This window comes from Fulmarus glacialis, unplaced genomic scaffold, assembly GCF_000690835.1.
Source record: "Fulmarus glacialis isolate BGI_N327 unplaced genomic scaffold, ASM69083v1 scaffold38004, whole genome shotgun sequence".
NCBI lineage: Eukaryota > Metazoa > Chordata > Aves > Procellariiformes > Procellariidae > Fulmarus > Fulmarus glacialis.
This window is the reverse complement of record NW_009206795.1, coordinates 427-14,192: the sequence shown is the minus strand read 5'-3', so window position 1 is coordinate 14,192 and position 13,766 is coordinate 427. Positions and strand designations below refer to the sequence as shown.

Here is a 13,766-nt window from a genome sequence, read left to right as displayed (position 1 = left end):
TGACAACTTAAAACTGACAACTTAAAACTATTTTGATATGCACTTTGTTCACTTTAGTGTCAACCACTATCATGTCAAGTACTACACGTAAGTTTTAGTATTAGGAGATAAAGCATGTCTTTTTGACTTGAGGCAGATACAACTTTATCTAATATGACTTTTAGTAAGTGCTGTAGACAGTGCTATTTTGCAAATATATTCAGATACACATACTTCCCTCTGTCCCCTTCAGTTACCATAACACCCTTTCTAATGCCTATTACAGTTTAGTCTTACCATCCTCTGGAATGTCCAGCTCACATTTTCCATCCCACTGGAGGCACTGAGACATCAGCCGCTCTGTCTCAGACCGAAGAATGTTTCTAAAAATAAAGGTGTATTGAAAAAATCAGGTTTTGGAAAATTTTCTAACTGCTGTCACTACTTGTGACTGTTAATGGTTACTATCCTTTCGCTTTCAGAGAAGCTACGCTGTCTTTGAGCAGTAGCCATTAGACTGTTTTAGTTTGCTGACTGGCTGAGATGCAATTTCTTTTCGACTGCTTTCAAGCTTGTGTTCCTTAGGACAAGGTGTTAGTCTCCAGAATTTTATATTCTTTACTTGCACTAGCAATGCAAAAAGGGAGATAGGAATGTATGCCTACCCAGGTCACTGCTGACAGGCACCAACCACCATAAGCTAATCTTTACAAGATGTCTCATTACTCATATTAAGGACCTCAGAACAGACAATAGGGAAGGGAAACAAATGAACACAAACCTGAAATAGGGCACATCATGCTCTGGCTCTCTTATATCATCTGACTTGGTTTCAAGCGCTGTTATATCCGTAGAGACAGGAATTGTTTCATTTGACCTTTGAACAGGAGTTTTCTCATCTGATTCACTTGCTGAAAAATGCAAAAGGCATTTGTTCAGAATCTGGTGAGAAATAAACACATTAGAATAATAAAATAAACAGGAACTTCGTACCTTTTTCTTCTTTCAAACTTGTAGTGATTTGCTGTTCTTGAATGCCTTTACCAGCAGGTGAAATTTGACTTTTTAAATTAGGCTCCCGTGCATTAGTTTCACTGTATTTTTCAATTATATTACTGGAAACAACAACAAAAAAAGTACATTTAGAGTTAAGACACATTGAGAAACTGACATCAAATATGGCCAGATACACAAAAAGGCTATCTTACATTCAACCCTAAAGAATGCAAGCAATTCCTATTAAAATTAATAGCACAAGTCCCTGATATATGAAGCTGCTTTACTTTAAAGCATAGATGGGATTATAGATTATATAGCTTTCTTTGCTGTTGGATTAAGACCACATTTGACTAAGTAACAATAGCAACCATGGTTATCAGATGTTTCAACAACACAACAGTTTGTTACACAAGAAATCTCTCTATAGAAAGCTGATGTTTTCTGTAGCATCAGAGGGGTTCATTTGCATTTCAGGCCATTAGAAGAAAGAATCTTACACTGGAGATTTCGAAAAATCCCAGAAAGCATCAGGTGTCAAAAATGCATTTGCCCTAGAAGGAGTCATGGGTGTAACTTTGTAGGTTGCTAATCCATTTAAAGGTTGAAACACGAAGTTTTGAGGTGCAAAAGAGCATGTTCTGGGTCTCCCTGGAGCAGAATTGTTTTTGTTTTCCACTGAGGTCTGTTCCTGTTGAAGTTCTACTGACACTGAATGTTTAGAATCAGCTGCAGAATCTTTTGTCGCTGGATCCAGTTGAGCATTTTTATCCACTTCATGTTTAGAAGGAATTACCTGTAACAGCACAAATAGACAAAGCCAACACTACATTATCAAATCAATAAAATGTTTACTATAGGCATAGGACTGTCTAAAAGCCATCAGGAAGGGAACAGTTTCAGGTAAGTCGCATTTTACAATAGCATACAAGTACAGAATTCATGATTTACCAATAAGCCCAACTGGTTTTCACACCTGCAAATCACTCCAGCAACAGGGATAGCACTTCACTACAAGGAATGAGCGATCCACTGAAGGGCCTAAAGTAGCAGAACACTTCACCTACCAAAACAGTAATTAAAAGTAGCAAACCTTTGCTCCCACTGCTAGAAAAAAAAAGTGCTTTAAGGTGATAAGCTCCTCAAGAGCAGAATTAACTGGCTCCAAATCAACTAGGCCTGTTGAATAATCACAGTTTATACATATACTCTAAATCCAAAGACTGAAGACCAAGCTAAAGTAAGCTGATAGCTGAGGAATGCAGCCCAAGACAAGTGCAGTTAGGACCACAGAATGTCATTAAAAGAGGAGAAGTTAATCAATAAGTTGAATCCACATTCCTATGAGATGAGTGATCAGATACTCACACAGAACGCATTTTTGAGATACCTATTATTGAGATACTGTTAGCTCAAACCAGCCAAAAGAGCTTAGATTGTTTTTCAAGAAAATATGCATCTTCAATCCACTATAAGTCTTGTTATACTTTAGATACCCCTGCTTGGAACGTAAGCCTTGAATTCAATTTTTAAGACACTTCTTGTAATGAGATGCTGAAGTTACAGCAAGAGTTTACCAACTGGCAGCACAAAGCAACTCCTGCCTGTGAAGAGGTACTTACCTGAGCAAAGATGTCTTACCTCCTGTCAGTGTTTGTGCATGACTGCACCGGTTTCAAGACAATACTAGAGCACAGCTGCAGTTATGGAAACAGGAGTGGAGATGGGAGGCGTGAAGGAGACACAAGGTGAGAGGGAATGGTGGAGTGCAAAGAAGGAGAAAAATAATTTATGGTTCTCGCACAGGACTGTCAGCGCATGAATGCATACGCAAATTGTTTGGGAACCTGGGTTGGAGGGCTACGATGAATTCACATACTGCTGTCTCTATGTAGAGGCACTGTTATAGCAGTGAACCACAACGATTGCCTTTAATTATGATATGCCTAACTTGCCGAGAATAACATCTCCAGCTTTATTTTTTTGTGGTTCAAAACCTAAAAATGCATTTATTTCTTAGCTTCTAAAGTCTCATATCATTACCTTAGCATGAAAAGGATACATTCAGAATATGTTTCAAAAAGGAATGAACTGCACAAAATTTACAAATGCTAGATAAAACCAGCAAAGTAGGCTTTTTTTTACTAGTTAAAACATCAGACATGAGATATGTCATGTAAGAACTTCTTCTCTAATTTAAATCATTGTCCAGATCTTGATTAGTAATCAAGTCATCCATATAAGCAAAAGACATTTGATCTTAATTTAAAAAATATGGCAATATAAATACATAGAGCTTCCTCCCAAAATCTAGCTTATTAGTGAACTTCTTATTACTTCTATGCTTGAACACAAGTATATTTGAGCTACAATTACACTGTTACTGGCTCTTAAATCAGTTTTACTGCTTTTCCATTTCAAATATTAAATGACCTACCTCCGTGATGTCAGGTTTGACTGCTTTCTTCTGCTTTCCTACACTTGCTGTCTTTCTCTGTGACTGGTTACCTAGAATGAGAGAAACTCGTAAAGGTCAAAGAGGCATCCGATTAAGACAATCTTTCACCAGAAGACTGCCATAAAAGTCCAGTGGTTAGAGACAGGGAGAGACTGTTTTGTTTCTTCAGTGGGAGGTGGCTAGAGGGCAGACACCTAATTGCAAAAGTTCATCCAAAAGAAAACCTGGCCTAGGATTTAACAGCCTATTAAGAGATGTATCACCAAGAAAGGAAACCAGTTTCATTAAGTCATTAGTCTTTAGATGTTGTCATATACTAAAAATAAAGTCACCTTATTTCCTTAAAGGCTGAAAAGATAACATCAAGCCAATTTGAGTTCAGATTTTTAATTTCTGTATGGCATAGGATTTCTATGGGTGAGTTGAAACCAATACTAACACAGCTGTGCTTTCAGCCTAAGGGTTAATTTCTGTCATATATAATACAAGGGACACTGCAAAACATTCTAGAGAATATCCTGAGAACAAGAATATATACTAAAAATTTCCCCTTCAGTAACTATCATGTTCCCCTATTCTAGTAAACAGACAAACATGGACAAAGAAAAATTCCTGACTCGAAGAACATAGGCTCTCGTCTCTTCCAGAGGTGTCTGTTCCTGATCACAGACTTAATAACCGTATGTCCTTAAACAGCGATACACCCAACTGGCAAGTCTTCACCAGTTCTGGGTTTGTTCTTTCAGTTTATAATTACCATATGGATATTGATGCTCCACACCGATGGATTTTACGGGAAACTGTCCAATGTTGGTTTCAACATCTTGATTTAAATATTGCAATAGAGTTCCAGATGAGAGTCTAAGTGATGCAGTATTTAGTCCTTTTCTTACATGACAATTTGGCATGATTTACATACAGTCTATCTATTCAAAGGAGATAGTTACACAGCAGAAAGTGTGCTAAGACAGTTCAGAACAAGCTGATATGTATCTCTACAGAGCAACAGAGTGCCTGAGATATGAGCAAGATCCTAAAGACAACAAAGCTCTCTTAGACTCATTATCAAATTATATATTAACAGCAGCATATAAACGTACATATGTTGTTTCCAGTGCTTGCTTAGCCAGCACTGGATGGTATCTCTTTACAGCACACTATTCCAAATACTTACGCATCAGGCTTCAGCTACACAAGGAGGACTACGTTCATTGCCTCACTTACCAGTAGTAGCAGCAGTAGTTGTTTTCAGCATCTGCCTAGCTGCAGAGGAGGCTGCTCTAGTGATTCTTACATTTGAGGTTGTCTGGACTGCAGTCTGCAACACTGTAAGAAATGTTAATTCCAGAGATTTCAAAGCTTAACAAGAAGCTGCATTCAAGTAATATAATTGAAAGTTTAAGTTTTGTAGAAATCAGAAAAGTGCACTAGCAATTACTAATTGCATTAGTTTGCCAGAATCAACAGGGGTTTTTCTGTCAGTTCAGTGCACGCAGTGCTAAACATGGACAGCACAGCTCGGCCTTGGCACCAAGGCAATGCTCTGAAGGATCTTGACTGAAGATGTTTTTGTTGTACAGTAGTACCTCCAGGACCATCAAGGTACCAGTGTGCTAGTTACCATGTACAAAGCTTAAGGAACCCTTCTCAGTGTTCCCTGCAATCAGAGTGAACATCATCCCCATTTTACAGATGAAGCTTTCTAGAGTAATAACCTGCCATGGCTACTTGCACAGCTGGAAGCTTAAGCTAACCATTGTGTAACAAAGCAATGCCCTGGTCATTATATGGAAGTATTCTAAGGTCTGAATTTAATGTAATCTAACAAAGTATTCTTAAGACAAATTGCCCCTGAAATATTTCATAAAATATTACAAGTTCATGCACTGTATTACCCATCTTAATAATTTTCATCTTTGTATTTTAGTACTGTCTCTAATATCCTACAAAAACGATAGCATTCTCCTGCACAGAAAAATTCAACAGGAGCTCTTTATTTCACAGCTTCGCTTTCTACATCTGCCTGAAATCTAGTAGCCCCACTTGGTTACTGTTAATGCTATTCGTGTTTTTAATGTCAAGCTGCAATTCTGTGGAAGCTAGAATGACAAGTTGGTAAAAAAATTACTAGATAAATAATTATAACATTTGATTTATCCAAACATTCACTTTCCTAACATTTTTATACTAGTGTTTAAATACATACAATGCATATTCTTGATTCAGAAAAAAAGGAATAATCAAGTCTAGTGGATGACAATTTTTCAAAAGTTAAATGTTTTAATTGTTACATCAAACACTGATAATGGCTCTTTTCAGTATTCACTGAAGGCACTACTGAAATTTATTTAAACAAAGGTCTGCTGCTTGCTGATTTAATTAAATTAGCGATGCAAAAGTCATTTCACTCTGAATTACTGAATATCTTGCATTAACGTCAATATTCCACATGACTTAACCGTATCAGCTTAAGGTATGGACATCACTATGCTATCAGGAAAGAATTTCTAATCAACGGTATTCTACTCTCTTAAAGGTGGCATGGGTTGGGTTTTGTTGTTGTTGTTTTCTTAAGAAATGTATGTAATTGTCACATAGAAAATGACAGATACAGAAGGGACTGTTGTAAAATATGAAAACGTAACATTGTACTTGTCATTTATTGAAGAAGACAATCACACATTTACTCAGTTGCATTAGTGTGCATCAGAAGTTTGGGCTCCTGTCTTCAACATTATATGCTAACATGCTTTACCAGTAGACTATCCTTTTCCAAACCTTTTTCAATGCTGAGTTATACATGCAGTTTCATTTAGAGACCACAGACAACTGTATATCTGCTGTATAGACAGAGGAAAGACTTCACTGAAAATATTTACAGCTCATACAATCAGCTTTTTTTCAGGCTACCCACAACACCAAGGAAAATTCATCTTTTACTTATGTCAGCTATTCTTCATCTTTCCAGGTGAAGTCACCTGCTCTTCTGTAATAGCAGCAGTTACTACATGTGATGCTCTTCTTAGAGACAAACAGAAAGCTCTGCACAGCTCCAGGTGCTAAGGCAGCTAGCAGTCATGCAATTCTGCCTACTGACCTTTTTCTTTTCCTCTCCTAGGGTGAATAATCAGTAACTAGGATGGCATTAAGCATCCTGCATTCCCTTTCCCCCAGCCTATAGAGGCAACAAATACATGCGATATCTAGAGCCACACGCTTGATAATCTGCCAACTGCTACCTTTGTCATAGTTGGTAGGAATGGCCATCCTAAAAACTCTTCCTTGTTTTCTACACCAAAAACGTACTACGGATCTCTCCCAAAGATGTTCTTTGCCTCCCTCCCATAGTGTCACAACTACCGACTCAGGAAAAAAAAAAACAAAACAGACCAGCAGCGTCCTTTCAGATTCAGATGTAGGGATCATACTACTTTCATACCTTTCTCTTTTTCAGACACTTTGACTGTACTCATCTGTTTACGTCCCGCTTGTGTAGGGCGTACATTATGCCCGTTGGCACAGACCTACAAGAGAAGATCATTTTTTGTGAAGTATCAAATTTCCAGAAATGAAGCAGCCTAATTTCTTTCCTCATCTTTCTGTCCTAGGCTCCAGTAAAACAAATGGTCAAATAATTTGCCACAAAGGGCTTTAAAATGTGAAGAGAAATTAAGAATAACTAAAATAGCTCATTTTAGACAGGTGTTAACATGCATTATCCAACTAATTAAGAATTTGTCAGAAAAAGAATGAAGAAAAATATTTAAGAAACCATTTCAGTTTACTACGAAACTAGGTCCAGTTACTGCCGCATCTCAGTACATACTACGTGTTTTAAAAAACAGTTTTCAGAAAAAAAAAAAATATTAACTCAGCTGTCCCTTTGTAAAGTTATGACTGCAAATCCTTCAAATGCATTCAAGTTTTGTAAGGCAAGGTTGCTAGATTCAAAATATAAGCTTCTTTTACAGATTACTGCTGGTGAAATTCCTCAAAAAACCCTACTTTTTAATACAAGTAATAGCAGAAGGGACTGCCACGATTCACAGTAAAAACATGCCAACATTGAAGGGATTTTTGAGTGAAGAATGAACTGACTATAATCTGCATTCACGACAGACCTTCTGCATTCAAGGGAGATGCACTGGTTCTCCAAGCCAAAACCAAACTTCAGTCTCACTACTATCTCTACACATACTTCAGTCCTTGCTGACTACAATATTTTGTATTGAAAAATTGATCCAGAACATCTGTGCACTTTTCTGTTTGTACTGACCTAATCAAACTCTCTGTAGTTCAGTTCAGCACGAGGCTCAAACCAGCATAATAAGGTCTATCAGCTTGCTGAAAGCTTTTCGGATCTAATTTGTCTTTCTCACCAGGAAAACCTCCTTAGAGACAGCACTCAACTTGTAAGCATACAACCCTGAGTTATGGTCTGAAGGAAAATTGCATCCTTTTCTCTAAATTTATTCACTGAAGTTTGTATAAAAAACAAACCGTAGAGTGCTTAGATGCAGTTGGTATCACAGTTTTTTCTTCTTGGTTCTTGGCCTTTGATCGAGTAATCCTCCCGGAGAAAGCAGGAGCTGCCTGGGAACATCCCCAAGGAAACAAGAGTTAACGTACTCCTTTCCCCCCACCGTCACAGTTAGAGCGGTCAAGAAGTGTGAAAAGCAACACACCCGTGCAAAATGGGTCAAGTGTGTAATTTGAAAAACTTTCAAAGTCGAGTGGACTAAATAGGAACAAGTTACCAGTTCTAAAATAACTTAGCTGTTTCAATTGTGGATGAATCATCCCGGTTTTTGAACTGAGAACACAGTCATAAATACAAAAATCAACATATCGCTAGTACTGTTTCCAGCTTTGTTTTAAAAAAATGAGCCAAATTACTCCCTTATTGTTCCTTATTATAAAATAAATATTTATAAAGTATTTACAAAATAAACTGTTTGTTTGGCATAACATACACATGATTTTGTATACGACTAGAAGTTTTAATATACTATACTACATATACTTCATTTAGATATTTAATATTACTCTTACTACCTTCTCTCTTGGCTTCACTATCACTGGATCTTCAGGTACAAGTGAAAGAAATCCAGGCGCAGTTGGTCTGTATAACCCAACTTTAAACACACTCTTTTTTGCTTTCTCTCTCTGCTCTCTCAGTTTTCGAAGTTCCTTTTCTTCTTTATAGCGCTGGAGCATTTCCTTGCGTTCATTAATCCTCTTGGTGGCTGCATTTATAGATCGTTCTGAAGCAAAGATGGAAGACATCTTTGTTATAAAATCTTGAAGATATTTTCAGCCAACAATAAGCAAGTCAGAAAATTTCAAAAAACTTTTCCAAGATAGAAGAGGAACACACTAAGTCAAAGAGCAGAAGACTGTCTGGAATCTGCGCTTGCAAGTTTCAATTAAAGCCTTACAATGCAAATACATGTGATCTATAAGCTTGCTAAAAGCTTAAATTCTCTTAATTGTTTTAACCTTTCCCACTAAAAGAGTATTCAGTGGTAAATTTCAACTTGCAAATACACCTCCCCAAATCTGCACCTGAGGGATACTATAAATTCATATCCATTTTACAGGGTACAGGCTGCTCCTGCAAGGTTACTAATATTAAAGTTAACACTTCAACTACTTATTTAGTTTATTTGTATCAGTTTCTCCATTCAAACACTTATGTCATTGAAAGCTGAAGTTTAGGTCAGCTTTAGATACCAAAGTCTGCATCAAGCTGAGAATAAATGAGGCAGAAGTTATATGAAATAAATCCTTACGACGATGCCAAACTTGAAGTATATGTCCATCTGAAAAATTTAACTTAAAGTTAAAATTTAGTTAAGATAATTTATTTTAATTTATTTTAAGATAATCAAGATAGAAATTTCTTAAATTTCATATTTGACATGATTACGTAGGGATTGCACTCCGTCCTCCAATAATCTTCTGCTATCAAAATACTGAAGGAGAAAATATTTCTACAGAAATCCGTTAACATTTTTAAAGACTAACTTAATTCCCTAGGCCATAAGAATCCAGGAGAGCCAGGGACGCAGGATTCAGTATATATGCAGGCCCTATTTTCTGGGAGGAAGGGTAAGTCATCAAAAACTAGCAATTGTTAAAATAAAATTATACCATGCATTTACCCATTTATAATTATATATACCCAATTATAATATACCATTACCTATTTCTAAGCATATTTTAAGTACATGACAGATACCAGTTATATGTTAGAAGAAATTTTAGATCAGGGTTTTTCACTTCTTGAACAACAAAGCAATCATTAAGAGACTTCCTATTGAATATTAACAGTAAAATGCATTCTTCCTTTACTTGCTGCACACAAATCAGAGCAAAGCCTCATTCATACCACCGAAGCAGTGAGGAGGATAAAGCTATATTAAGCTTTATTTTCCTGATTTTCTTAACAGTTAGAAGAACTGGTAGTACTCATCATTTTTTAAATCTTAAGCCTTTTCTTCAGATTAAAACATTGACCACAATTAGGTTCCTGTGATAATGTTACTAAATCTACTTAAAGACATTTTTAACAGTTTAAAAAAGCTTTATAACAAGTCTTTACTTACTCTGTTTTACATTGCTGTTCTCTTGAGAGCACATTTCACTTGTCTCATTTAGTTGAGAAATTCCCCTCTCTTTTGAGAGCTGAACATTGACATCTGCCAATCCAAACTGTCTGCCCTTTTCAAACAACTTGTGTCTGTTCTCCTTTTGCAGCATTGATTTTCTGCGAGCAACTTTTGTTCTGAGGGTTTCTGTACTCAAATCCTTTTTGTATCGACTGGCAAACTGGGAGGTAGCAGCCATCTTGATGACCCTAGACAAAAATCATCAAGATTAGGAAAAAAGCTGTCATGTTTTGTTTTGCCCTTTTCATTAGAGTTTACATGTTACGAACAAAGAAAGCCCTAGGTTCTTCATTTCTGTATGTGTACCAGAGAAAATGCAAATGACAATTTCAGTAATGAGTCTTCATTATTTCTCTTTATTTTATGCATTCAAGGCGCTAGTTTGTTAAGTGGTCTCAACAAGTCTGACACAGAATTAGTAGGGGACGCTGTGTCACTGCCAGAGATTGTCCTGCTGGTCTGTTTTCAACACAGATGTTTTTCATGTTAAGGAGACAAGCAAGTAAATGACAAGGTTGTAGGACAATACTTGGAAGCAACATTGCCACTGAGCATTTAGATTATACCCTATCTGATGGCAAGGCATTTTTGTCATGCATCAGAGTACTTGGCAACATTTACGAACCAAGTTTCCAGGATGCAACTGCAATACAATAGCATTTATTTCAAGCAGGATTTCTCCCTACTTTTTTAACCTGAGGAAGACTTGATGCAAATCCTGGGCTGCATCACAAGAAGCGTGGCCAGCAGGTCGAGGGAGGTGATTCTGCCCCTCTACTCTGCTCTGGTGAGACCCCACCTGTAGTACTGCGTCCAACTCTGGAGCCCCCAGCACAAGAAAGACATGGACCTGTTGGACGGGTCCAGAGGAGGCCACAAAAATAATCAGGGGGATGGAACGCCTCTCCTATGAAGAAAGGCTGAGAGAGCTGGAGTTGTTCAGCCTGGAGAAGAGAAGGCTCTGGGGAGACCTAATTGCAGCCTTTCAGTACTTAAAGGGGGCTTAGAAAAAAGATGCGGACAGACTTTTTAGTAGGGCCTGTTGTGACAGGACAAGGGGTAATGGTTTTAAACTAAAAGAGGGTAGATTCAGACTAGATACAAGGAAGAAATTTTTCACAATGAGGGTGGTGAAACACTGGCACAGGTTGCCCAGAGAGGTGGTAGATGCCCCAACCCTGGAAACATTCAAGGTCAGGTTGGACGGGGCTCTGAGCAACCTGGTCTAGTTGAAGATGTCCCTGCCCATGGCAGAGGGGTTGGACTACGTGGCCTTTAAAGGTCCCTTCTAATCCAAACTATTCTATGATTCTATGAAACATCAGTTGGTCTGTACGTGTTGTGCTAACAGCAATGTAAAAAGCTCCATCCCCTGCATCCTGCTGACGCCTGTCTTGTCGAGGGCTTTCATGCTTTCTTCCTGGAGAGAGGTCAGGATCAGTTCTTGCAATTGGCCTTACTCTGCCACCTCAACCAGGGTCTTTTAGAAATCTCATCTTCTGTTACTTACAGAAAACAGCTTTACAGTAAGGAGGGTGACAGAGCTAAACTAAATAGCCAACAATTACTTACTGACCAACAAATTGGTCATTTACTGAGATTCTTAATTTCAAGACAGCACGTTTTGATCAAGCTAAAGGAATCATCAATGAACTGGACTGAAAAGATCAGCCCTGACTATGGGTGTACAGGATTTCTGAAAGTCAATCCCCTCCCCCTCCATTTGCTACCAAAAGCCAAAAACAACACCAGCAGCCTAACTGAAAAACCCAAATGTCAGAAGAAAAAGAGTACCAAAATAAACAGAAAGAGTACAGAAATAAATAAGAATGTACTCTTAAACTGAATATACTTATGGAAAAAGCAAGCAAGGAAAGAATCTAAGCTATTGTAAAAAGGAACACAGACAAAGTCTGTTCAGATACCATCACTGCTGGCAGTGGCAGCTCCTTGTGCCCCACTCCATGGCAGTATTCATGTACTAAGTAAATTGCATAGCACCAACAGTACCTGCACAGCCATCTGGAAGTGCTTGGAATAGATACTGGAGATAACATATAAGTCAGAAATCTAAATGGGTGTATTTTGCTTCTTTTTTTCCCAATACACTCAGTGCTGCAGGAGAGCAAAATGGTCAATGGAAGTGTAAATAAGCAAATGGGAATGAAAAGCTAAACTCGGCTTAAAGCACTCAAATCAGAGACTGGATCTCTTCCACATAATCCTGGAAGAGCTGGTGCATGTCAGTGCCACCTGATTTGTCCATATCTTGCATTTCATCTGGCATCTTACGTTCCAACTTTCAGAAATTGTTTAAAGATGCAAATGATCAGACCACCTCTACTGTAGTTCATAGGTCATATTTGCCTTGCTTTACATGTTAGTGATTCAGGAAGGTTAGTTCATGAGCATCTCCAATAATCATCTTTGGATTGATCTTGTTATTAATTCCCACGGAAAACCATGAAGAAAACAGTTAGTGGTAATATATCCCGACTATCTACCTGCTAGAAGATGCAGGCTTTTTGAGCCCAGTGGACGAAAATAATTTCTAAAAGCAGCAGTTAGCATCAAGTCTCTACACTCATCCTCTGTGGACTTGTAGGACAAATTCCCTGTGTCTGGGACTCCTTAAACATCCTCTTTAAATACAGCCACAGTCCTTTCAGAGTGCATGCACCATTTTTAATTCAGTGCCTTAATGGAAGGTAACGTACTCTCTATCCACAGAACATACATTGTTATCTATCAGGCAAGCTTACAGAAAGCTGCATTTGCCTTAAACACTGATAAATATTTAACACATTTAAAGGATTTTTATGCTCTACCTTCTACTTTGAACAATATTTTCCTAGTTATTGTAGTGTAAGTCCACTTACGGCCTTCTCCCATGAATGAGCCTCAAGAGCAAGTGATCTACCTTTCAGTAAGTAATCCTGCAGCAGAATTCATCTGAATCTTAAAGAAGGCAAATATAACGTAAGCAGAGATGCAGAGAGAGCTTCCCACAAAGGTATTATCAACTCACATCCCAGATCAGCAACAGCAATCCAAGAGATTACCCATGATCTCTTTGGGCTTGTTAAAAAAGTATGGCAAGCTCAAGACCAAAAGCTCTTCCTCTAAACATCTCTTTAGGACAAAAATACCTGTCTCCTTTTCTTTCCAGGTTATGGTTTCTGAGTAGTGCCTTGCCCAAACAGGAGTCTAGAGGATTAATTGGAATTTAAATTGGCATAAGTTCAAGTAAAGACTAGTAGCAGGAAAGGGACAAAGAGCTTAAACGAAAGGAAAGACTTGGGACTAGCTAGTGTATACTGCCAAAATTGAAGTTGAAAATTTATAGGATTGAATTTTATAAAAAAACAGTGAGGGAAAAGAACCACTTTTGACCAGCAACGCCACAAGAACCAAAGGAGTAATACCAATATGAAAAACATCTAGGTGCACAGTAAGCATTTTTAGCCTGAACAGAGACAAAGTAGAGCAGGAAGAGCAAACATCGCTATTTCTAAAGCAGGAACCCGGCAAGTTTGGGGACTGAGTAAGGTCTAGACTCTATGGTTTCGAGACGGGGCCCCGGGGATCACGACAAGCTGAACACCAGGCCCCTGCTCCCTACTGCGGCTCTGACGGCTCGCCGCAGGCTTGGCCCCTCGGCC

At 38.1% G+C, this 13,766-nt stretch overlaps 1 protein-coding gene across 1 annotated transcript; it reads right to left on the bottom strand.

Moving 5' to 3' along the window:
* Positions 1–276: 276 nt before the first annotated feature.
* On the bottom strand, positions 277–10,293 carry LOC104075398 (disks large-associated protein 5-like; the record flags this gene model as incomplete). The annotated part of the gene is made up of 10 exons (XM_009575880.1): positions 10,042–10,293; positions 8,489–8,697; positions 7,934–8,026; positions 6,873–6,957; positions 4,658–4,759; positions 3,413–3,483; positions 1,476–1,771; positions 973–1,094; positions 761–890; positions 277–362 (listed from the first exon to the last, which is right to left on the bottom strand). Coding segments are annotated over exons 1-10 (1,435 nt in total), but the record flags the coding sequence as incomplete, so codon positions are not given.
* Positions 10,294–13,766: the final 3,473 nt, after the last annotated feature.